This window comes from Dendropsophus ebraccatus, chromosome 1, assembly GCF_027789765.1.
Source record: "Dendropsophus ebraccatus isolate aDenEbr1 chromosome 1, aDenEbr1.pat, whole genome shotgun sequence".
NCBI lineage: Eukaryota > Metazoa > Chordata > Amphibia > Anura > Hylidae > Dendropsophus > Dendropsophus ebraccatus.
Genome location: NC_091454.1, coordinates 207,883,111 through 207,909,496, shown reverse-complemented (window position 1 = coordinate 207,909,496; position 26,386 = coordinate 207,883,111). Strand labels below are relative to the sequence as shown.

The 26,386-nt window shown below is 45.3% G+C and overlaps 1 protein-coding gene across 2 annotated transcripts; it reads right to left on the bottom strand.

Moving 5' to 3' along the window:
* Positions 1-398: 398 nt before the first annotated feature.
* Positions 399-24,717, bottom strand: TECR (trans-2,3-enoyl-CoA reductase). 2 transcript variants are annotated; one of them, XM_069945981.1, is made up of 13 exons: positions 24,612-24,717; positions 12,979-13,029; positions 10,277-10,328; positions 8,311-8,355; positions 7,668-7,771; positions 6,240-6,355; positions 5,272-5,377; positions 4,911-4,983; positions 2,416-2,459; positions 2,037-2,094; positions 1,031-1,119; positions 874-919; positions 399-793 (listed from the first exon to the last, which is right to left on the bottom strand). In XM_069945981.1, exons 1-13 carry the CDS (start codon positions 24,624-24,626, stop codon positions 666-668), a joined length of 927 nt encoding a protein of 308 aa, XP_069802082.1. In that variant the 5' UTR covers positions 24,627-24,717; the 3' UTR covers positions 399-665. The 2 variants fall into 2 exon arrangements, with proteins under 2 accessions (XP_069802082.1, XP_069802072.1); XM_069945971.1 differs by lacking the exon at positions 24,612-24,717 and having other exon boundaries at positions 12,979-13,532.
* Positions 24,718-26,386: the final 1,669 nt, after the last annotated feature.

The window sequence follows — 26,386 nt, the reverse complement described above, 5'->3', positions numbered from 1 at the left end:
GACACTATTAAACTAACTTTGCGGGCTGAATGTTCATGGGACGGAGGGGACAGGGGGATGGTTAGGAAGCGTGCTGGCTGATGTACCAGCACGTTTCCTTATCTTTATGGCCAATTTGTGTGTGATTGGTTCCCTTTAAAGCACCATTTTTTTTTAGCCTGATGTACAGGCTGGAAAAACCCTTTAAAATGAAATAATTATCTTAAAAAAAAAAGGTTCCTATGTAGGGAGTATCATCCTACCGGAGGGAGCAGGCATGACCAATGTTAAACACTGCAACCCCACAGCTCACCGCATACCCAGGTAGTCTTTCAGGATATGCTGGGAGTTGTAGTTAGAGAGACACAGGTTAGAGACCCGTGCATACTCAGCGACAGAACAGAGATCACAATACTACATTGAAAAACAACTATGATCGATTTATAACATCCAGATCTACTTTATAATATCCCACTGGTTTATGAGTACCAAAAACGTGCTGACAGATGCAACTAATAAAATTCAGCCCATCTCTTCACAGTATTAAAAAAAAAAAAAAAAAAAAAATGGGACTGATTCTTCCAGGGACGGCCCATGAGGAGACAGAGGTGTCAGCGTCAGTGCGGCCTCCTCCAGCGCATACGTGGGAAGTTAGAGTTCTAGATCAGGGTTATGAGGGTCCTACATCACAGGATGAAGGGGATGATGGGGGAACGCAGAGGTGGGTAGTCCTTGAACTCCTTCAAGTAGCTGCGGTGTTTTCCTTTGGCCCAAATGGTCATCTGGATGAATCCGACCAAGACGAAGAGAGCGACTGCGACAAAGGGAGGGAAGGAGTTAATGTGACAACTTAGTGAGACTGTACTAACAATAACAAATACTAGTTACACTCACCAGGAAGACATTGGGTCATGATGGCAAATCCAATCCAAGAGCCGACCTGAGACATGGAGACAGAACGTGTAGTCATATGTGATGGAAAGTATTCCCAGTGCAGCCTTCAATAGCTGACCTGTTCCTTTAAATTAACCCTGCAGGCTCTGCCTCTTACCTCATATGTGTAGTTGGGGCAGGATACCAGCAGGAAGAGCCATGTGAAGGGGTTACGGGTGGGGAAAGGAATTTTCCGGGTTTTTGAGCCTGTGAATTAAAACACAGAAGTGGATACATTACGGACTAGAGAGTAATACAGGGGGTAGGATTTCTATGTTCTCTCCTGATTGTAGACCCCCTAAAAGGGAATGTATCACCTAGGTTTCATTTTATTGTTTAGAGGCAGATACAGAAATTTTGAATATACCCTCCCCCCATTACATTTTTTGTACAATATTATGAGGGCATAAATCTTTCAGGGCACTGTTTAAGCTTTCTTAAAAGGGAATCTGTCACTAGGTTTATTCTGCCTTAAATGAGGGCAGCATGGCTAGTGACAGAAATGCTGAACAGATCGGTGTATTACTTGTATAATTCTGTTCAGCCGTTCTCCTAATATGCAGGAGAATAAGATTCTTGCCACGCCCCTCCCCCCGCCCTCCAGCTGCTGATTGACAGTTGACTGCCTATACACAGCATGGATAGATAACTGCCAATCAGCAGCTGTTCAGCTTCTCTGTCACTAGTTTATGCTACCCTGAGATAGGACAGCAGAAACCTACTGACAGAGTCTCTTTAACAGCATTTAGAGATATGCTTTACAGTAAACCCCATGGTCATACACAATAGACTGGACTCCTATGGTGGACTCTTCTAGGTTTGGAAACAACTGCTGCAGATCTATTAGGCCTAGTGGACAGATGGAGAACAGTAAGAATTCTGGTTTATAATCTAGTGAGAGAAACTGAAAAGTGTGTGTGGGGGGGGGGATTCTGTAACCAAAAATTCTTTAAAAATATGATTATAAAAACTTTACAATTTCCTGATGAAACAGCCTAGTGGGGTACTTTACTTAGAGGGATTTTCCATCTTTATGAATCGGATTGCCTACATGACATAAACCTGTTGGTCTTGAATCAGTAACTATGAGGTGTAAGCGTGATGACATCACTGGTGGGACTCACCGGCTGGCCGCAGGTTCCTCAGAGCGATGTGTATGGAGAAGTTACCCAGCTGACAGAACTGAGAAACAGGGAAGATGCAGCGTTAGTATCCGGATACAGGAACCAGATCTCCATTGTTGTCTTTAACTCCCACAGTCAACCCTGTCCTCCTGATACACACGCACGCTGCGTTCAGCTGAGCATACACGTGCTCACCATGCATCTATCTCCACTATGAACAAATATTCAGCATATCTGATCCTTCACTCCCCAATATCATCTGATCTGCCAGCAGACCCTCATATGTGTGTGATAGCGCATCCCACCATAATGGGGAACCCACCCCCGGTCCCTATTGTATGCATGGAGGCCTTATAAAGAGCAAGATGAAGTCTCTTACCAAGAATATGGCGACTGCTAACTTCACCTGGTCGTCTCCATACACTGGTGAGAAGAAGACAGGTCAGGGATATGGTTAACGGGGCTCATCAGTATTCACAAAGCTCTATACCCAAATACCAAACACAGCAGTCCTCCCCCACCCCTCCTATAGTCACAGCAGCCCCCCGCCTCCTATAGTCACAGCAGCCCCCCTCCTATAGTCACAGTAGTCCTTACCAACCCTCCTATAGTCACAGCAGTCCTTACCACCCCCCTCCTATAGTCACAGCAGTCCTTACCAACCCTCCTATAGTCACAGCAGTCCTTACCACCCCCCTCCTATAGTCACAGAAGTCCCCCCACCCCTCCTATAGTCACAGCAGTCCTCCCCCACCCCTCCTATAGTCACAGCAGTCCTCCCCCACCCCACCTATAGTCACAGCAGTCCTCCCCCACCCCTCCTATAGTCACAGCAGTCCTCCCCCACCCCTCCTATAGTCACAGCAGTCCTCCCCCACCCCTCCTATAGTCACAGCAGTCCTCCCCCACCCCTCCTATAGTCACAGCAGTCCTCCCCCACCCCTCCTATAGTCACAGCAGTCCTCCCCCACCCCTCCTATAGTCACAGCAGTCCTTCCCCACCCCTTCTATAGTCACAGCAGTCCTCCCCCACCCCTCCTATAGTCACAGCAGTCCTCCCCCACCCCTCCTATAGTCACAGCAGTCCTCCCCCACCCCTCCTATAGTCACAGCAGTCCTCCCCTACCCCTCCTAGTCACAGCAGCCCCCCCCCCATATAGACACAGCAGTCTTCACCACCACCCCTCCTATAGTCACAGCAGTCCTCCCCCACCCCTCCTATAGTCACAGCAGTCCCTCCCCACCCCTCCTCTAGTCACAGTAGTCCCCCCACCCCTCCTATAGTCACAGTAGTCCTTCCCCACCCCTTCTATAGTCACAGCAGTCCTCCCCCACCCCTCCTATAGTCACAGCAGTCCTCCCCCACCCCTCCTATAGTCACAGAAGTCCCCCCACCCCTCCTATAGTCACAGCAGTCCTTCCCCACCCCTTCTATAGTCACAGCAGTCCTCCCCCACCCCTCCTATAGTCACAGCAGTCCTCCCCCACCCCTCCTATAGTCACAGCAGTCCTCCCCCACCCCTCCTATAGTCACAGCAGTCCTCCCCCACCCCTCCTATAGTCACAGCAGTCCTCCCCCACCCCTCCTATAGTCACAGCAGTCCTCCCCCACCCCTCCTATAGTCACAGCAGTCCTTCCCCACCCCTTCTATAGTCACAGCAGTCCTCCCCCACCCCTCCTATAGTCACAGCAGTCCTCCCCCACCCCTCCTATAGTCACAGCAGTCCTCCCCCACCCCTCCTATAGTTACAGCAGTCCTCCCCTACCCCTCCTAGTCACAGCAGCCCCCCCCCCATATAGACACAGCAGTCTTCACCACCACCCCTCCTATAGTCACAGCAGTCCTCCCCCACCCCTCCTATAGTCACAGCAGTCCCTCCCCACCCCTCCTCTAGTCACAGTAGTCCCCCCACCCCTCCTATAGTCACAGTAGTCCCCCCACCCCTCCTATAGTCACAGCAGTCCCTCCCCACCCCTCCTATAGTCACAGCAGTCCCCCCACCCTCCTATAGTCACAGCAGTCCTCCCACCCCTCCTAGTCACAGCAGCCCCCCCCCCCATATAGACACAGCAGTCTTCACCACCACCCCTCCTATAGTCGCAGCAGTTCCCCCACCCCATAGACTCTGCAGTCCTCACCACCGCCCCTCCTATAGTCACAGCAGTACCCTCCTACCCCTTCTATAGTCACAGCAGTACCCTCCTACCCCTCCTATAGTCATATCAGTCCTCATCACCACCCCTCCTATAGTCACAGCAGTACCCTCCCACCCCTTCTACAGTCACAGCAGTCCTCACCACCCCTCCTATAGTCATATCAGTCCTCACCACCCCTCCTATAGTCATATCAGTCCTCACCACCCCTCCTATAGTCATATCAGTCCTCACCACCCCTCCTATAGTCACAGCAGTCCTCACCACCCCTCCTATAGTCATATCAGTCCTCACCACCCCTCCTATAGTCACAGCAGTCCTCACCACCCCTCCTATAGTCATATCAGTCCTCACCACCCCTCCTATAGTCATATCAGTCCTCACCACCCCTCCTATAGTCATATCAGTCCTTACCACCCCCTCCTATAGACACTGCAGTCCCCCCACCCTCCACAGATACAGCAGTCCCCCCCCTCCTATAGTCACAGCAGTCCCCCCCCTCCTATAGTCACAGCAGTCCCCCCGCTCCTATAGTCACAGCAGTCCCCCCCCCCTCCTATAGTCACAGCAGTCCCCCCCCCCTCCTATAGTCACAGCAGTCCCCCCCCCCCCTCCTATAGTCACAGCAGTCCCCCATAGACACTGCAGTCCTCACCAACAAACAGCCATTTGTGCACCAACAAATTACACACGGCCACATGAGAGGTGTGAGCACTTACCTGGCGGAGTATACAGGGGGTGATTGATGTAGTACGCCATCCAGGCTGCAAATCCCCAGTAATACATACAGTTCTGCAACACACAGCACAGCAATGAGACAAGCAGGAGCCATATCCGTGTGATTACAAGACACGATAGATCAAAATCCCAAAGGGGCCACCTGCATTTAAATTCCCCTTAAAGTGGTTATGCACGATTAGAAAGATCACAGCACCTCCCCTGTCCTCAGAACAGAGACGCAATACCACACCCAAACTGTGGACAGGAGAGGTGCTGTTTCTGGAGGAAAGCAGCCATGGTTTTTTTAAGCCTGGATAACCCCTTTAAATTGTGTACACTCTCCCCTTTAACAGCATTTACCTTAAAAATATTCCTGAGCGGCATGGTTCCATGTGAGAAGCGATGTACAAAGAGAGTTTCCAGGAGACGCTTAATATAGTGAAATGAGTGACAGATACAGGCCAGGCTGCAGGAGACAAGAAGTACACAGTATATATATGTACGCCACGCTAGGCCGCTTATACATGTGCGGAATATATAGACACTATGGGGGAGATTTATCAAACATGGTGTAAAGTGAAACTGGCTCAGTTGCCCCTAGCAACCAATTAGATTCCACCTTTCATTTTCCAAAGAGTCTGTGAGGAATGAAAGGTGGAATCTGATTGGTTGCTAGGGGCAACTGAGCCAGTTTCACTTTACACCCTGTTTGATAAATCTCCCCCTAAAAGGGTCATCCAGTATTAGGAAAAACACAGCTACCTTCACATCGATAGAACGGAGTTGCAAAACCCACACCCAACCTGAGGACAGGTTTGGGGCTGTTCCTGAAAGAAAGTAGTCATGATTTTCTAAGCCTGGATAACCCCTTTAGCATACACCTATACACAGTACCCCCCCTTTATTGTCACATCACAGTAAATGAATCTCCACCAGTCAGAAAGTGATCAATACTACTGTCATGGAAATCACCTTTTATTTCCACTGACCTCTGCTGACTCTGTCAAAGTCTACACAGCAAAGCTGTAAGCTGCAGAGAGCAGGAAATGTAAATCACCTTGTGATCCATTGCCATAACGACTAAAGAGTAATTCGCCTGTCCTGTGCATGGTCCACAATTATGGACGTTGTGCTACGGAACGGACTCATTCACCATGATACTGGGAGCTCGGTAACAGTGTAAGTCTTTGTGCTACTGTACTGATACAGCCGCGTGTAGACCCAAAGTCATGAAGGATAATTCTGGTCCGTAGCACATTGTCTGTGCAGAACGTATGACTGCCCTCTAAGCTTCTCGCCCACCCCGTATACAGGTCAGCAATACTCACTGTACCACAGAGTGCCGGCTCGTGATGAAGTCGTACTTGGGACCATAGATAAAGGGGACTCGGAAGTAGAAGAGTAAGTAGATGACCAATGGTCCGGCGTACTCTGTGAGGAACACCTGGAGAGAGAAGAGCACTTATCACCCATCACTGAGATGTATAGTGACGGACCATGCCCCTGCAGCACAATAACACATCATCTTATTAATGCTCCACATATTTACAAGGGAAGAAGGAACAGCAAATCCCCCTGTAAGCTGACATTTACGGATCCTCAGCCAGGGCCGGGCAGCAGACACTTGTGCTGCGGTATGTGCTACAATCAGGACCACATTTGGCCTCCACTTTGATGTGTAAATGATTGAGACGCGTCTGGCAGCACAAGAAACACTGGCAGCCGGCGATCATTAGACCGCCCGGCAGTGCCAGCACCAGTATAGCCTGTCATACTCTATGGAGATAGACTGTGTCGGGCCCACACATGTAGTTACCACAGGCTATAGTGTGTATATCTATCTATCTATCTATATATATATCCATAGGCTACAGCGTATATACATGTAATATGCACAGGCTACAGCGTATATACATGTAATATGCACAGGCTACAGCGTATATACATGTAATATGCAGAGGATACAGCGTATATACATGTAATATGCACAGGCTACAGCGTATATACATGTAATATGCACAGGATACAGCGTATATACATGTAATATACACAGGATACAGCGTATATACATGTGATAACTGCACACTTCTCTCTATAAGCAGTGTATATACATATAACTGCACGCTTCTCTCTATACAGTGTATAGAAATGTAATAACTGCACGCTTCTCTATACACAGTGCATATACATGTAATAACTGCACCCTTCTCTCTATACACAGTGTATATACATGTAATAACTGCACGCTCCCCTCTATACAGTGTATATACATGTAATAACTGCACCCTACCCTCTATACAGTGTATATACATGTAATAACTGCACGCTTCCCTCTATACAGTGTATATACATGTTATAACAGCACACTTCCCTCTATACAGTGTATATACATGTAATAACTGCACGCTTCTCTCCATACAGTGTATATACATGTAACTGCACGCTTCTCTCTATACACAGTGTATATACATGTAATAACTGCACGCTTCTCTATACACAGTTTATATACATGTAATAACTGCACGCTTCTCTATACACAGTGTATATACAAGTAATAACTGCATGCTTCTCTATACACAGTATATATACATATAATTACTGCACGCTTCTCTCTATACAGTGTATATACATGTACAAGTGTTCATCTCCATAGCAGTCCATTAGTCAGAAGTGGCCAGAGTAGTGTCTGTTTACCCCCTATCTGGCCGCTATGGTTGATAAATGTTACAGGGGTGAGAGTATTTGTATGCACTCACCGTCACCCAGCTGATCTGTGCTCCCAGGTCTCTGAAGTACAGGGTAGCGGTGGTTCCCACAGGCAGATTCTGCAGGATATCCTCGTCCTTCAGTGACCTTCCCTCTGTGACACACAGCAACAGGTCATACAAGTGCAGCGCTCTGGGTTCATACACACAGATGCAGCAGAGCCAAGTATGATCGTGAAACAAGGGCGGCTGCAGGGACATCGTTACCCATGTCCTTGCAGCCCTTGTTTCATACATTACCTGTGTGGGCTGCAGGTCTTCTTCGCCAGTGATTGGCTGAGAGGTCTGTCAGTTCAGACAGCCCCGCTGCGAAGCCGATGCTGCCGCGCGGGACCGGGAGAAGAAGACCTGCAGCCCGGACAGGTATGGTTCTGCTGAAATCATCGGTCGCTGCACCACACCGCTATTCAAACGTAGCGATGCGCTGGTGGCGAACAACGATTTTAGGTCTGAACCTAAATGAAGGATCAGCCGATGACACGATCATCGGCTCATCGTTCTCTCCTATTGCACGGAGCGAAAATCGCCCGAATCGGGCCGAATGCGGCCAATTATCGCCCCTGTGGAATAGGGCCCTTACACTACATAGCCCATTTATTTATATCCCATAACACCCCCAAGTGAAGTGACTTACTGGGATCCAGACGCAGCGACTGCCGGGCAGGATACCACTCAGGATCTATTGAAGTGAGAAAAAAAAAAAAAACATACGTGACACACTAAAACAACACTTATATGGTTGGAAATTTTACAACTAAGAGCTGTATTACGCCGAAAGATTATAGAGTGAAAAATCATTAGATCGCTCAAATTTAACCGATAATCTTTCCATGTGTATGCAGGCAAGGGTGAAATCACTAACGAAATTTTGTTCTCATCTTCGTTGATAGTATCTTTCCAGCTGACTGGAAAATAACCATTAATCAGTCGCAAATCTTACCGTGTGTAATAACAGTTCGGTCATTACGATAATTCGAGTATACGACTGATCGCAATTGCAATCACCATGGATTATAGTGAACGAGTTCAGGTCTTTTGCATAAGCGCTCGTTTGCAATTGTTTATTGTTAATCAGAGAAAAACGTAAAATCGATTAGTCTAATAGGACCCTAAGGGCCCTATTACACAAAGCGATAATCTCCTGCCCTCTGCTCGCTTCCCAGCACCAAAGCTGCAGGTTCAGAGCAGTCTCTGAGCTGACAGATTACTCAGCCAATCACTGGCCGGGACTGCAGCAGCTATTGATTGGCTGAGCAGCCTTTCAGCTCAGAGACCGCTCTGAAGCTGCAGCCGCAGTGCTGGCAAGTGAGCAGAGAGCAGAAAACTGGGAGCGTGGACAGGTAATGTGTGTGTGTGCGTGTGTGTGTGTACATATACATATACAAACACACACAGCCCTTAATAAACAATCATTGAGCTGTATAATAGCCTCAGTAAACGAGCACCGATCTAGCAGATCAGAGCTTGTTTACATTATTGATCAGGCAGTCACTGGCCCGTCTAATATAACCCTAATGGCCCTATTTCATGGGTCGTTTAGAGGAGCAAACGAGCGCTCTCAGCGCTCGTTTGCTCCTCGTTCCCCGCTCGCTGCCGCCACTATTCAACGTGGCAGCAGCGAGCGGGTGAGTACGGGAGGGGCCGTGGGGAGCTGTGGGGGGGGCTTGCCTGGGTGATCGCTGATCGTCCGGGCAGCCCATAGGATACAGCAGCGTCTGTAACGATGAACGACGAACATGAACGATGTCGGCTGATCGTTGCACTCTATTCCACGGGACGATTATCGTCCGTAGCGGCCGATATCGGCCGAATACGGACAATAATCGTTCCGTGGAATAGGGCCTTAAGGTTGAGTTGACCAGGATCAGGATTTTTGTGTCCGTCCAAAAAAAAAAACTGATCCGTTTTGATCCATTTTTTTTTATAATGAAGTCAATGGAAACAGTCACAGTTGCACTGTTTTTCATCCGTTTTTTGCAAAAAACGGATTGCAAAAACATAGTGTGAACCCAGCCCAACAAGAAAGGTTTAGTCTGAATTCCTTTCTGCTTAGAGTAGAGTGTTATACTGTAGTCTATGGTGTAACCATACCTATGATTTATAACTAGGCAGATACACCACGGCAGGCACACTGGTTGTCACCAATGTTTTCCAGGGCAACTTCCTTGGACACCATTAGGAGTCCATATGCAAACAGTGTTTCAGGAGTGGGGTATAAGTTTTGCAAAATTCCTTTAAATGTAAAGGGGTATTTTGTTCGGGCTGAAAAGAAACCATTGGCTGTGTCGGGAACTGCAGGGCCGATAAAGCCCCGATCCCGGCGTGTTAACATATTGCTACCATTTCTGCGGTTCCCGACAGAGTCACTGGTAGAGGCCGAGGACCTTGTCGCTGCTACTTAATGTAAAAATGAAAGTAAAATAAAATATTCCCTGTAAGAATCCCCCTTTTTGTCAGCAGGTGTAGTGATCACACAGTAGTGGGGGGGCCTGGTGTAATATGCCAGTATCAGCCAGGAAATTAACATACATGACTCATGGGAAACCTTTGTGCTATTGCTCTAATATCACATAGGGACGAGTCGCTCCCTTCATACATACGGGACTTGTTGAACATGCTCTTGATGTCTGCTATGGTGGCATTGGGCTCCACCTAAAAAACAAGACAAATATGAGCAAATATACTAAGAGTTAACTTTACCAATATTCACCTTTAAAACACTCTAACAGGAAGCTCTGACTGCTATCTGTAACTCTGGATCTATTTAGAAGAAAAAAATGGGGCGAAAATTCCACATAATCGGTCATGGGTGTGCTCCTCACACTGCACACTAATACACAACCTGTGTAATCCCCCCTGCAGACTGCAGTTTGTATGCTTTTGTCCCTGTATATAGCCTCAAGCAATGTATTGTGTGTGATCTGCCCTCCCTGAATATCTGGATGCTTTCCTCTTCCTTCACAGTCTTTTGAGGGGCACTTCTCTTTTATAGACTGATACACAGTCTGTGCAATCCCTTACCTCATGCAGAATGATGTCCGACTGCTTCTATATGGTTTATACTCCCATACGTGTATTAGCTGTTTAATCTGCCTTCCCTAAAGGCTTGGATGCTTTCCTCCCTCTTTACATTTTGATCTGTGGTCATAGCTCATTCCCCCTCCCTGAGGCTATCCCTAAAAGAAGGAGAGCACAAAACAGCAACACAGCCAGGTACAGTGTGCTCAGGAATCTATGTCAGCAGCACAGCCAACTATGTTAGAGGAGCTGCATAGTTTTACAGCAACAACACGACAGGAGACTTTTAATGAAATCGACTTAGAAAGTTGCTTCATTTTGTATTTAGGAAATAAACTATAAAAAAAATTTCAATGCATCCTTTAAAGTCTACCCTTTTTATCTTAATGGATGTTCAAATGCTTAAGACATCTTTAAAATAGCCTGAGCTCAGTCTCTATAAACCTATTTCACAAACATGTGTTTAAAGGGATTGTCCTATCTTCTAAAGAGATATCACTATCACATCCAGGACCCCCATCAATCAGCAGAATGAAGGGGAACTGAATACAGTGATGGTATACTCTTAGAATAGGAGATTGTGGTAGTAGGGGCTTTCTGCATACAGTCAATGTGGTGTGGTGGTGGTGGCGGTTGTGGTGGGAGTTCTGTATCATACAAACTTTTTAAGAAATCAATTTGTACAAAATGCTGGACTCTGTATATGAAGTTGTATATTCACATTGAGTAGTGGAAATCTCCGATGACCTGCAATGGGTTTTAGGTTTAATCCCAACCTCCACATGCCCCTTCCTTCTGGGCACCGGTGGTGGTTTGAGCTCATGTAACCTCACTGATGTGATCTCCTGAGGTTTCCATGCCAAGTTCCTACACTTGGCAATGAGGGATATTTGTCTGCAAGAACATGAATGACACAAGAGCCCTCTCCATACTGAGAGGACAGGCATGTCGGAGTTTAGTTTATCTTACAGCCGCATTTAGTCCAAAACATGCATGCTGGCTTCTGGGTACATGGTCCTAAACAGGACACCTATGAAATGGATCCTTGGAATGTATATATAATGTAACATAAGCTGGTGTCCTGCAATGGATCTCCTGCCTTCAGGCATGTGTTATGCAACAAGTTCAAGACTATGTCATCGTGAACTCTTCATTACATTAGCTATTACTGAACTTATCAAAAGCGTCTGACATAGTAACCCATTTCCATATGCTCTACGATATATTGCTAATGTCTGCTGAGGAACCATCACCACATTGCCTGCTGCTAACGACAAGAATTAATATCTGGAGCGTCCCTATTTCCCCTTCATGGCTGCCCTATTCTCCATGCCCATCATCCTTACCTCTAAGCCCTTACTGCATATCCTCTCCTCATATGTCAAATGTATTATCTGCCCTACCATCATGTACCTTCAGCAGATCATCTTCATCACTATTGTGCACCCTTCCATCCCATGTCCAACATATCTATCGTCAATCCAATGTCTGACTTCCTTGTGTCTATCATCTTCTCCTCAACACCCAACCGAGTATTCATCTTAATTGCCAGCTATTACAATCCCAGCTGCTGTGCCATCTAAAGTACCTATAAAGCATCAACTAACTTGCCAACCAATGTTCTCTTGCCACTGCCCCCCCCCACCAATGGCCAAAACATAAATGCTCCCAGTCAACTATACAACCATTTTCTACATGCCAATAACTCTCAACATTCATCTACTCTACATTCGCTCTATTCTACCAAGAAGTTTTCACCAATCCAGTACATGCCACTCGTGTACCTTGGTCATTCTATGTCCTCCATCTCTTGCCAATATTGCTACCCCACTGATAACCAAAACATACGCTGCCCTAGTCTACCACCATCTTTGAAATACCAATAACCCTAGAAAGCATACATCTACTTCAGATTTTGGGACATGTTCTCCTAACATCCCCTTTGCTCTACCAAGAAGTATTTACCAACTCCAATAGCTGCCACTTGTGTACCTTGCCCATCCTATGTCCCTACCTCTTGCCAGTACTGCTCCTCCCACTGGTAACCACGACATGCACTGGGCACGTTATGTCCATCATCTTCATCCCACAAACTCTAGACAGCATCCATATTTTCCATCCCAATGACCAACCTAAATCCATCCTTTCCACCACCGGTCAGTCAGCAGTGTGTACCTATACTACCTGCCCACACAAGATGGCCTAGCCTTGACCATCTACCAAACGTAGACCTTCTCATCTTACATTGGACCAAGCACAATCCATCCATGCAGTAGCTCCTTACCTTGTCCAGGAAGCAGAGCTTCTCCCGCGTCTTCGCATCAAGGATCTCCACCTCAAAATAAACAGTAGCACGTTTAGCAGGGGTTTTTTTCTTTGGAGGTTTAGCTGCACGTCGGGGGGTCGGGCTATCATTCTGATTCTTGGGCCGTCTTATTTCCGAAACCACAGAGTTCATATCCATGGCAGAAAAAAATTAGTTTCTTTTACCCAGTCACGTTAACCAACAAGTTCCTTCAGTATTCCCAAGTGCCTCTCCTTTCCTTTGAGACTCGCGACGATCTTACTTTCAGGGATATATTACTATCTCAGCAATCTCTTTGCCTCCTCAGCAGTCTCAAACTTTCTCTTTAAACGCAGCCCTCCCTCTCCTCTAGGAAGCCTTCTATGACAGGTGTAGAGGTTTAGGGCACCACTTTCTCCAACGCTTGGATGATATATCACTTTCTTATGCGTCCTAGATCGTTCCTTAAAATCGAGTCACTCTCTTACACTGTCTAAATATCTTTTGCAAAGTGCTTGAATATTACATGTACAGGTTCTCTCTCCCACGTCTCCCCTTGGCAGTCTCACACCCGGGCTGTCCAGATGTAATATGAAGCAGATCTCTATATTTATCACTCACTAGGCTATTTCACATCTGTCAGTGTTTCTACACTTCCGAGACTCCCACCCCCAGAGACCCCACACATGGTCACTACCAGCTCCTCAACAGACCTCATCTTTTCCTCTCTGCCCACTTTCTCTTGGCGTGCCAATCTTCTTTAATAATAATTTCCTCGCCTAATTTCTGCCATTCCTGTTCATGATCTCTTGCTGGACATACTGTACTCTTTTTTTTCCCCTTCTCTCTAAGCCCTCCCTCTAGCTGAGGATGTCTCTCTACACCTCTGTGGTTGTCTCTTGGTATTCATTGATCTCAGCAAATATCTGGGCTCAGTCCCAGGAGCCTAAATATAGGCTGCTCCCCATACTACCTCCCCCTACGCAGCAAACACAAGACCCCCATACAACATGAGAGTGAGAAAACACACACTGTACGAGAGGAGACACTCCAGCAGAAGATGGGACCTACGATAGAGGTAAGTACTCTTTGAGTCATTGCTGTTTTTCTTCTTATATTGATCTGGATATTGTGCGATTGGGTGCTACCTGGCAGGGTACAACCTGACGAAATCATATATCGGAGCAAATCCCTCTGTGGATTAGCACCCTGTAGCGTCTAGCAGCCACACCTCAATGGTGGACATCAACCCCCCAGCCATGGTTGACTAGGATTGGTCTAGCAGTTCTAGTAGTTTCTTTGGGGTTTTTTTTGTTGGTTTATCATTTTTATTTGCTCAAAGAGAAACATTAAAGCAATGCTCTTGGACTACATACTCAACCTGTGGTCCTCCAACTGGTGCAAAATTACCACTGCTAGCATACCCAGATAGGCGAAGGCTGCCTGGGCATGCCGATAGTGGTAGCTTGCACAGGTTGGGGAGTACTGCCCTAGATAGGTGGCCATTCTCGTTGGTTGACCCCATGCAGCTAATATAGAACCTTATTGTTCTTGATATCAGCGGTTCTCCTATTTGCAAGATGTAGCATTGGGGCAAGGTCTTTTAAATAAAGGGTGGAAGTAAGAGGATGATAGCTAGTTACCCTGCAACATGTTGTAAAATTTTTGACTATTACCATAGGATTGCGAGTAGTAAGGCTACGTTCACACACTGGATTTCTGCTCATTTTTGGGCTGTTTTACAGCTCAAAAAATATAGCTTTTTTTTTCTATTGAGTTTTAGCGCCCTTAATTGTAAAACAGCCATTTGTTCATATCAAGTAAAGGCCCTATTCCACGGAACGATTATCGTTCATAAGCTCGCTCCAACGTCCGCTCGGTAACGATAATCACTTTGTGGAATTGTAGTTCAAAATTGTTTTTCAGCATGTGGAAAAAAAGTCGTTGGTCTTTGAAAGATAATTCGCTAATCTGTTCGTAAAATTAGAAATCTTTCAGTCGTTCGTAAAAAGGTTTAAAAAAAAGTAGGTGTGTCGTATGGTCATGATCACCCCGGCGAACGTTTTAAACGACCATGTAACGACCGCAAAATAATCGTTACACTACATATATCGTTCACGTTCCCACGTGTGTTATGTGTTATTGTTCGCTAAAAAAAAAAATTGTTTAGTGATCTTAGCGAGCAGTCGTTGGAGCGAGTTTATGAACGATAATTGTTCTGTGGAATAGGGCATGTGCATGTCCATTTTATTCAGCCATTTACAATTGTACATTTTAGGTCAGTATTTCTAACCTTTTTAAAAACATTTTTGCATGAAAACATTCCCTTTTCTGCTTCATTTTCCAGAACAAATTTAGAACCATTAGCCAGTGTACAATTGGACGTTTTATCCTGAATCAGGAGATATAACTCTTATTTTAATCTAGCACTCCAGCACCAAGATAAGTTTTAGAAGTTTTATGCAAATTAGGAGACAACTGTTTAACTGTCAACCAATCACAAAACAGCTTTTATTTTTTAAATAATTAAAGATAGAAATTAAAATAAACTGCTGCTCTATGTAACTGCTGCTGCTATGGGTAACAAGGACCAGTATTATTTTAAATAGTTTCATAAGCCCATGGTACTGTATGTCCTGTTTTTTTAAAGTGGGACAAAAGGCCCAATGGAGCCAAGCTACTGGTTGAGTTAAAGTTGACATTGAGTTAAAGGGGTAAGTTCAACCAAAATATTTTTCTTTCAAATGAATAGGGGCCAGAGAGTGCCAGGGATTTGTAAGTCTCCCAGTGCTTATCAGATGCTGTATGTCCTGCAGGAAGTGGTGTATTCTTTCCAGTCTGGAGAGCAGGAGAGGTTTTCTATGGGGATTTGCTCCTGCTCTGGACAGTTCCTGACATGGACAGAGGTGGCAGCAGAGAGCACTGAGTCAGACTGGAAAGAATATACCACTTCCTGTAGGACATAAAGCAGCTGATAAAGAGATAAAGATTTTTTTTTTTTAAAGTAAATTTAAAGAAAACTTTTTGGTGGACTAGCCCTTTAAGCAACTGGTATTAAAATTTCTGGGGGCACCAATGACTTCCTAGTTGTACTACGATATCTTCAACAGCCCCATAGCCAATCAATAGACCTCCGTTCTCATGATCTCGCGATCCCAGTGATCGGACCCTCACTAATCAGATATTTATGACTAGAGATGAGCGAACCTGGAGCATGCTTGAGTCCATCCGAACCCGAGCGTTCGGCATTTGATTAGCGGTGGCTGCTGAACTTGGATAAAGCCCTAAGGCTATGTGGAAAACATGGATATAGTCATTGGCTGTTTCCATGTTTTCCAGACATCCTTAGAGCTTTATCCAACTTCAGCAGCCCCAGCTAATCAAATACCGAACGTTCGGGTTCAGATGGACTTGAGCATGCTCCAGGTTCGCTTATCTCTAGTTATGACCTATCTAGTGGATAGGCGACAAGTCGTAGGAATTACAGGATGCATCGACTCTCATTCTCCAAAGCCAAAAAGATAGATAGATAGATAGATAGATAGATAGATAGATTGATAGATAGATAGGCAGACAGATATTGGGAAACTGGTCTTAGCTAGAATTCCCCCAGCTGTGGCCCTTCAGCTCTTGCAAAACTACAACTCCTAGACTGTCAGGGCATGCTGGGAGTTGTAGTTTTGCAACAGCTGGGGAGCCCCATATGAGGGAGCCCTGATCTAAGCGTTGGATGAATGGAGGGAGGATTGATCAGCACAGAAGCTGGAGAGGATTCAGGCAGCTATCATCTCACTATGGTGTTAACAACGCTTCCGAATAGTGGGCGAGAGACAGAACAGCAGGAGGTAACCCGCCGAGCACGGCACCTATAAACAGGGAGAACCAGCTGCCCCCTCCAGCGATGACTGCTGTGACCGGGAGTGACTGTGTGATCCCAAGACAAGGTTCTCCATAATACAGAGAGATTTCTACTGCTACTGGTCCCAGTGCCTCCAGGGTATAGGGCAATTATGTCATAAGAGGCTGTTATAAGAATACCACACCGATATATATAAAAAAAAATATATATATATATATATATATAATATATATATATATGAGAATATAATCGTTGTCTGATATGGAGATAAAGCCATATTATGAGGCTGCTTTTATTAGAAAGAAAACAGATTACAGGGGTTCTATACTTATATGACCTTGTATTATATACACAGTTAGGTAGTGGGGCAATTTTACATTGAATGGCAGCAATAAGGGGAGACAGGGCATCTCTGCTGCCACCAATGGCTGTGTCAGTAACTGCAGGGTTGCTCAAGCCCTGGTTTCAGCACAGATATATATCACTAGTGCTGCTACATTCTGCATCAGGGAAGGCTCATTATCAGCATGCAGGAGTGCTAGGAATACGTACTATGCCAGTTCCAGACACAGCCATTGTTGGCGGCAGAGGGGTCATGACGCTCAATAATACTGGTGGCCGTGAAGGTGGTTTGTGTGTGCGATTGCTAAAACATTTGCGACCACCGATTTCTGTTCGAATATTAGGGAGGAAATCCACAGGGTATTGCGCTACCAGCAAAAAGGATGAGAGTTGAACTCATCCAGTCCACAGGAATTGTCCGCTGCAGAAAATCTGTAACATGTTAATTTGTGCTGCTGAAAGCCACCAAGGATTTGGTGTGGACTTACTCCATCAATTTCATTGTGTAGGTGAAAATATGCAACCAAATCCTTGCACAGTAAAATTTTTAAAATAGAGAGGGAAGAAAAAAAAAAGCCATCCCATCTTTCTGCCACTCTCATGGAGTCTCTTCCCTGATCCCCAGGGTCATAGTGACACACGACCAGTGCAGCCAATCACAGGCTGCAGTGGTCAAGTGTTGTCAAGTGATCGCTGAGGAACAGCGATCCCTGAAGAACAGAGAGCGGTCAGGGACCAAGGAAGCCTCAGCATGGGAGCGGCAGAAGGTGAGTATTACTTTTTAGATTCACTGCAAGAATCCAATCTACAAGTGTGGATTTTCTGGCAAATTCCTAACATAATCGAGGCTGTATGTGTTGTAGAATTATCCATAGCAAACATAACACACGTGAATGTAAGCCAAGGGGTATGTGCACATGATCAGGATTTGCCTATGGCAAATCCGATATAAATTTTTTTTTATTTTTTATTTTTTTAAGTAATAGAAAAAGGAACCCTGGATCTTTGCTGCAGATGGACTCCCCTCATTGTCATTCAATTTGAAAAATCTGTAGCTTTTTCTGCCATATAGGCAAAATCTACACACTCTGGGCCAGTTCACACTGAGGAATCAGTGCTGAATCAGCGAGGAAATTGTCCGGTTGGAAACTGTTCTCAAAGAATTCTGCAAGGAAAGTTTTCCGCCCGGAATCACCTCTGGCAGAATTCCATGCAAATTCATTTTTCATTTAATCAAATTTATTAATTTTTTTCTAATTCCCCGCTGAATTTCCACGAGCATTCCATGCGGAATCCGCGCTGATTCCGTGCTTAAAATTCTAAGAGCAAAAACTCACTGTTCAATTCATTTCAATTGGATTCCGCCAGCAGAATTCACCAGAAGGTGGAAAGGTGATCCGCTGCCGAAAATTCCGCTGTGTGAACTGCAGAGCACAAAGTCAATTGAACTCAATGAAATTTGGCTCTGCACTATAGTTTCGCGTTGAATTTTCAGTGAGGAATCGACGCTGATTCCTCAGTGTGAACTGGCCCTTTTACCGTCTCATGTCTATGGGGGTTACAAACAACCCTTTCACTTGCTTTAGTGCTAGACGAAATGTGTGTTCCATATCGCATCCTTATAGAACCTGTACATGTGAACAGAGCCTAATAGGACATGTTACTATACCCCTAAGTGAGGACGCCAGTTACTGGCAAAGCTGAGATCCAGACTCTCTGCCATGGTGCCTTCACAGGTCCAGTAGACACAGAAGTATGGTCAAGATACAAGATGTTATAAAGTACTAGATAGAGAAAAAAATAGACATGGCCGCACATCCACAATGCTTATGACTGACCATCTGCTTCTCAGGGGTTAGTACATTGAGTATGTTGTAGATTCTGTCCCCTCATATATATATATATATATATATATATATATATATATTATATTATGGTCCGTTTACAGAGCGATAATTCGCGATAATTCGCCCGATCGATCGTTGAACGATTTTGAGGCAACAATTTGGTTTTTATAACGATCAGCGTTTAAACGAATAAATCGTTAGAAAATTTGTTATTGCGATTGTTTTTAAGATCGCTTAAGCCCATCGCACACATAGGGTGAATTCTTTGAAAGACTGTTTACAGGAAGAGATCTGCGAATTTTTAGCAAACGACCAAAGACGATTTGAGAACATGTTGAAAGAGCAAAATGAGCGTTTTTTCGCTCGTCGCTTGAACGTTTGCTGTGTTTACACGAGCCGATTATCGCTCAAATGCCATCGTTATTGCGAAAATTCAAACAATCGTTCAGTGTAGACGCACCATCAATCCAGGCCCACTTCTGCCATCCCCCACCGTCCCCCAGGAACTCACCACAGCCTGGAGGTCGATGACAGCTGCAGGGTTACGTCGCGGGACCTGACGGGATGTGGAGACAGCGGAGAGCACGGGCGACGGGACAGGTGAGCGGCCGCTGTCATTTTTGGTAAGTGATACTTAACAAAAATTACAGCAGGGGGGACATAATGCCGCCCCCTGCCGGACCGCAAAATCTGCTGCCTGAGGCGGAAGGCACTCAGGGGGCGGCCGCCAGTGGTTTGCCCCAGTCGGCAGAGACCCCAGAATCAGCCCTGCATCAATCCTATGTTCAGGGCATGCAGGATCCAACTAATACCTGCAGTCTCCATTGCTGTGGTGGCACTGTGTCTGCGGGTGGTGTGGCTCAGAGCCCAGGGGGGCGATGTCTGGAAGCATTATGGCTACTGTGCAACTGGGCTGCTCCCTCCCATGGCGCCATTTTTAAGTTAGGGACCCACACTTTATCAGGAACCTTGACATAGTATGCGGGCTTATGCCTTTTGATCAAAATGTGACTAAGGGTACAAACACACACCGTATACGCAGCGTATTTACTGCTGCGATACGCAGCAAATACGCAGCAGATTAGATCTAAATAACTGAACACAGCATCAAATCTGCTGCAGATCTGCTGCGTATACGGTGTGTGTGTTTGTACCCTACCTCCTGATGTTAGTAGTAAACGTTGCTGAGAAGCAGATGGTCAGTTATAATCATTGTGGACGTGCGGCCATGTCTTTTTTTTTTTCCTCTCTCCATTGAGTATAAGATGTTATTAACCTTGGTCTTCCTTTCAGATCAGCAGCTCTGGCGTACTCCAATCTAACCGTTCAGCACTTGGATACTGGTGGCTGAAGAAGTTGGATGAAGCCCTAGAGAGTCTGGAAACATGGATACCACCTTAGTCCTATGGCTGTATCCATGTATTCCCATACTCCCTAGGGCTGCAGCCGACTTCTTCAGCCACCGGTATCCAAGTGCTGAATGGCCGGACTTGAGCATACTCCAGTTGAGCTCCTCTGTACCCTGTACGCTCCTATAAATCTTTCGGTCCCTGTTATCAGCCATTTCTGACCAGAAAGAAGCTGACTGTAATATTCTTCAAAGGGACAACTGGCACATAGGGGGAGAATCATCAAACATGGTGTAAAGTGAAACTGGCTCAGTTGCCCCTAGCAACCAATCAGATTCCACCTTTCCTTCCTCACAGACTCTATGGAAAATGAAAGGTGGAATCTGATTGGTTGCTAGGGGCAACTGAGCCAGTTTCACTTTACACCATGTTTGATAAATCTCCCCCACAGTCTAGAACGTTCTCTGCCCTATGATGGCGGTGATGTCTCACATGTCAGAATACATTTACATAGATGAATCAGAGATAGTAGCAGAGTCTTATGAGATCGGGATCAGTGTGCTGCCCAGATATCTGCTGAAACTTCCGGAACTAATCAGACAGGTGCGACCTTAGTCTATGGCCAATATCACACAGCGCATTATGGGCATCATTTTGGGCCTACGTTACTTATAAAACCATAGTATTATGCACAGAGACATGCAAAAAGTTTGATCAGTTGGGGACTGTGTGTTAAGCTGGTCATACACCGTCAATAACAGGCGGCCAGCATGGTCCTCCTCATACACAGGAACATTTATCTCTATGGGGAGGGGTAAGTCGCAGCCAGAGAGCTCTGACTGTGGCTTATCTCTCCTGAGACAAAGTGGTCAGGTGGTGATTTTCCATCACAGCCGCACAACCCTTATCACCAGCGACCTCACCTCTCTGTGAACAATCGGGAAAGCCCCATACATGATATATTGAAGGCCGAACCCACCACGAGCAGCAGATACAGCCGTCAAGAGTCCAAAGTGTTTGGGCGAGAGAAGTGCTCAGTCATGCACTTCACCCAGGTCATTCTGATAATCAGTGGGAATCTGAATACGCAGACCCAAGCCATCAAAACATATAAAAAATGGGGGGGAAAAAATAAATTAAATAACAGGGACACTTTAATAGACAACCGACAATAATACAGGTGCAAAAAGGCAGCCATAAAATTATTGTGTAAAATTGGCTAAGTTCAGTATACTCACCTCCCTCCGCTCCAGGTTAACCCAACCCCCTGACTGGTCCCAACAATGATGTGTTAAACCATGTGACATCTGTAGCAATCATGTGACTACAATGCATCACTGGAGGCCTTGTGTACAGGGATCAGCCAACGCTCAACAGAAATTACTGCAAAGAAAGATAGTGTTGCCCATAGCAACCATAGTGCGGCTTTCATTTCCAACAATGCTGTGTAAATGGTTGCTATGGGCAACACAATATTCCTTTAAATTTTAGATGATTTTCCACAGTTCCCGAGGATCCGCTAGTGATCGGCCCCAAAAACTACAATGTGGCAATATGACTTCGGATTCAGCTATATCACGGCATTAACGGAGGAAATCCCTAACAAATCCTCTTTCCACAGCACAAACTTATGTTCATGTTGGGGCCACTTATATATACTTATATAATGTATACCTATATATGTTCATGTTGGGACCGGCCTAGTGTGTAGATCTGCTCAGTTCTCCACTTTGCTTTTTATGTAACTTGGACAGAAATCTGCAGCATTTTCACTGTGTGTGAACGTAGCCTTACCACCATTGTGTGTATGACAATTAAAGTGGTTATCACAAGATTCAAAGGGGAACTCCAGCAAAAAAATATATTTAAAATCAACTGGTGCCAGAGATTTATAGTTTACTTCTAATTAAAAAAAAAATCTCCAGTACTTATCAGCTGCTGTATGTCCTACAGTAAGTGGTGCATTCTTTCCAGTCTGACACAGTGCTCTCTGCTGCCACCTCTGTCCATGTCAGGAACTGTCCAGAGTAGTGGCAAATCCCCATAGCAAACCTCTGGACAGTTCCTGACATGGACAGAGGTGGCAGACTGGAAAGAATACATCACTTTCTGCAGGACATACAGCATCTGATAAGTAATGGAGATTTTTTTTTAATAGAAGTAAATTATAAATCTCTGACACTTTTTGACACCTGTTAATATATTTTTTTTTTCTTTTGCTGGAGTACCCCTTTAACATTACCTCCTATCTACTGATTGGTGGGGGTGAGACCAATGAGATCCTATCTAATCACAAACGAAGACCGTCGTGTCCCTCGAGTGATTGAAGCGGCAATACGCATGCTGGGCCATGGGTCCATTCATTCTTTATGGACCTCTGTAGATGGAGCGGAGGCTGAGCATCTCCAATCTCATGATGAGTGGTGGTCCTGGTGGTCAGACCCCCACAAATGAGCTAGATACTTATCCTGACCCGTTATTGCCCTATAGCGCCATCCTTGGTGACTTTTATATTGTTATCATGTCTGACTGACTGTGAAGAGTTAACAAACCAGCAGCGGCGTTATCTACGGACTTTACCCTCTCACACCACTAGTCTGCCAGGTGGTCAGACGGGTGACAGGCTATAGGTATGGCGGACAGAGGGGGTAACCTGGAGGGGTCTTCCTCCATGTATTGTTGTCATTACAGTGATTGGCCATTGTGTTATGTGCTGTGTCCATGGGTTACCTGGAATATGTGGAATCAATATTATAGGAAGCAATAGACCTTGTGCCTGAGGTAGCGATGCCAGGACGGGCATAAGCTGTGGCAGAAAACCCATTTGGTCAGATTGCCCTGCCAGGTGGGGGCAGTGTTGCGCCATGATGGGGTAAGATAGATATGGAGCTGGGTACCTATAGACCAGGCATGGGGAACTGCCAGCCCTCCAGATGTTGCAAAACTACAATTCCCATCATGCCTGGACAGCCGAAGGCTGTCCAGGCATGATGGGAATTGTAGTTTTGCATCATACTGAGGGCTGCAATACCCTCCGAATCAATATGACTGATGCAGTGCTCCAGCTATAGCAAAACTACAACTCCCAGCATGCCCCAAGCGCATTCGCTGCCATGCATTCTGGGAATTGTAGTGTTGTATCATACTGAGGGCTGCAATACCCTCCGAATCAATATGACTGGTGCAGTGCTCCAGCTATAGCAAAACTACAACTCCCAGCATGCCCCAAGCGCATTCGCTGCCATGCATTCTGGGAATTGTAGTGTTGTATCATACTGAGGGCTGCAATACCCTCCGAATCAATATGACTGGTGCAGTGCTCCAGCTATAGCAAAACTACAACTCCCAGCATGCCCCAAGCGCATTCGCTGCCATGCATTCTGGGAATTGTAGTGTTGCATCATACTGAGGGCTGCAATACCCTCCGAATCAATATGACTGGTGCAGTGCTCCAGCTATAGCAAAACTACAACTCCCAGCATGCCCCAAGCGCATTCGCTGCCATGCATTCTGGGAATTGTAGTGTTGTATCATACTGAGGGCTGCAATACCCTCCGAATCAATATGACTGGTGCAGTGCTCCAGCTATAGCAAAACTACAACTCCCAGCATGCCCCAAGCGCATTCGCTGCCATGCATTCTGGGAATTGTAGTGTTGCATCATACTGAGGGCTGCAATACCCTCCGAATCAATATGACTGGTGCAGTGCTCCAGCTATAGCAAAACTACAACTCCCAGCATGCCCCAAGCGCATTCGCTGCCATGCATTCTGGGAATTGTAGTGTTGCATCATACTGAGGGCTGCAATACCCTCCGAATCAATATGACTGGTGCAGTGCTCCAGCTATAGCAAAACTACAACTCCCAGCATGCCCCAAGCGCATTCGCTGCCATGCATTCTGGGAGTTGTAGTGTTGCAGCACTGCAGCTTTAAAACCTAAGATTTAAATATTAATAAATCCATGCTCTGAATGCCATTGTTACCATACACATGTTCTTCATCACAACTATGACCCTAACTATTCCCCCATTCACAAGTTTCTAGCACGATTCGCATCCTAATTAGTTTTGACCCTCAGCGGCCCCCGTCTATCTATTCTCAGGCCCTGTTTCTGCAAGCACAGCGGATCATACCAAGTTTAAAAAAAAAGGGGTTCCCAGGCCCGTTGAAGCGGCCCTCTATTCCCCATCATATACACCCCGGGACCTCACAGAGCCCTCGGTCCTCTACTCACCTCATAGTGCTTCATGGTTCCGCCGGGCTCTTAGGCCACACTCACAGCTTGCGGTTTACCTGCCGGGATCCAGCCAGGGGCGGGGCCAACCGCTCGACATGGTGAAAGACAAGCATCCAGCCAATCAGATAGCAGAATAGATAACGGGAGGTGGGAGGATAAAACACTTAGCCAATCAGAGTTCCAGCTATTTCTGGGGGCGGGACCGGAGTAAGTTGCAATGGGCGGGAGCTGAGGGCGTGGTTTGAATGATTGACGTGGAGTCAACCAATGAAAAGCAAGATTTTTATCATGCTTCTAAGCAGCCAATTGGAATCGGGGGTGTGTCTAGCATGATGGACAGCTGTCAGGCTATTTGTAGCGCTGCACAGGGGAGGGGGCAGCTTACTCAGTGCAGTGTCCTGAGTGTGTTGTACTATGAAAGGCATAGAAAAATCTCTTCAAGGGAAATAACTGGGAACATTTCCCTAAAGTTACATTCTATTATAAATAATGATCGTACATTACAAATAACTTAAAGGGGAGCTCCATTATTGTTTTGTAACTTCCCTAAAGTGAAAATTTCCTTTCCCCCAGCCCTGTGTGGTTAGTCCCCATCCCCCCCCCCCCCCCCACACTCTGTCACCCAGCATCAGGGGCCCCATACACAGCCTGTGCCAGGGATTCAATGTAACAAAGCTTTATTTAACAGTGTGTAGAGCAGATGTGGACACGATATCACTACAGCCTCTATATGTGTGGTCAATATATAGAAACACGGATATATACACCAATGATATAGATAGATAGATAGATAGATAGATAGATAGATAGATAGATAGGTAGATAGATAGATAGATAGATAGATAGGAGAGAGATAGATAGATAGATAGATAGATAGATAGGAGATAGATAGATAGGAGAGAGATAGATAGATAGATAGATAGATAGATAGATAGGAGATAGATAGATAGATAGATAGATAGATAGATAGAAGATAGATAGATAGATAGATAGGAGAGAGAGAGAGAGATAGATAGATAGATAGATAGGAGATAGATAGATAGGAGATAGATAGATAGATAGATAGATAGATAATGGATAGGAGAGAGAGAGAGAGAGAGATAGATAGATAGATAGATAGATAGATAGATAGATAGATAGATAGATAGAAGATAGATAGATAGATAGATAGATAGATAGATAGGAGATAGATAGATAGATAGATAGATAGATAGATAGATAGCTAGATGATAGATAGATGATAGATAGAAGATAGATAGATAGATAGATAGATAGATGATAGATAGATAGATAGATAGATAGATAGATAGATAGATAGATAGATAGGAGATAGATAGATAGAAGATAGATAGGAGATAGATAGATAGATAGATAGATAGATAGATAGATAGATAATGGATAGGAGAGAGAGAGAGAGAGAGATAGATAGATAGATAGATAGATAGATAGATAGATAGATAGATAGATAGATAGATAATGGATAGGAGAGAGAGAGAGAGAGAGATAGATAGATAGATAGATAGATAGATAGATAGAAGATAGATAGATAGATAGATAGATAGGAGATAGATAGATAGATAGATAGGAGATAGATAGATAGATAGATAGATAGCTAGATGATAGATAGATGATAGATAGAAGATAGATAGATAGATAGATAGATAGATAGATAGATAGATGATAGATAGATAGATAGATAGATAGATAGATAGATAGATAGGTAGATACCAAAACGATATCTTGGAGCAGCACAACTGAAGTCGCTGAGTTGG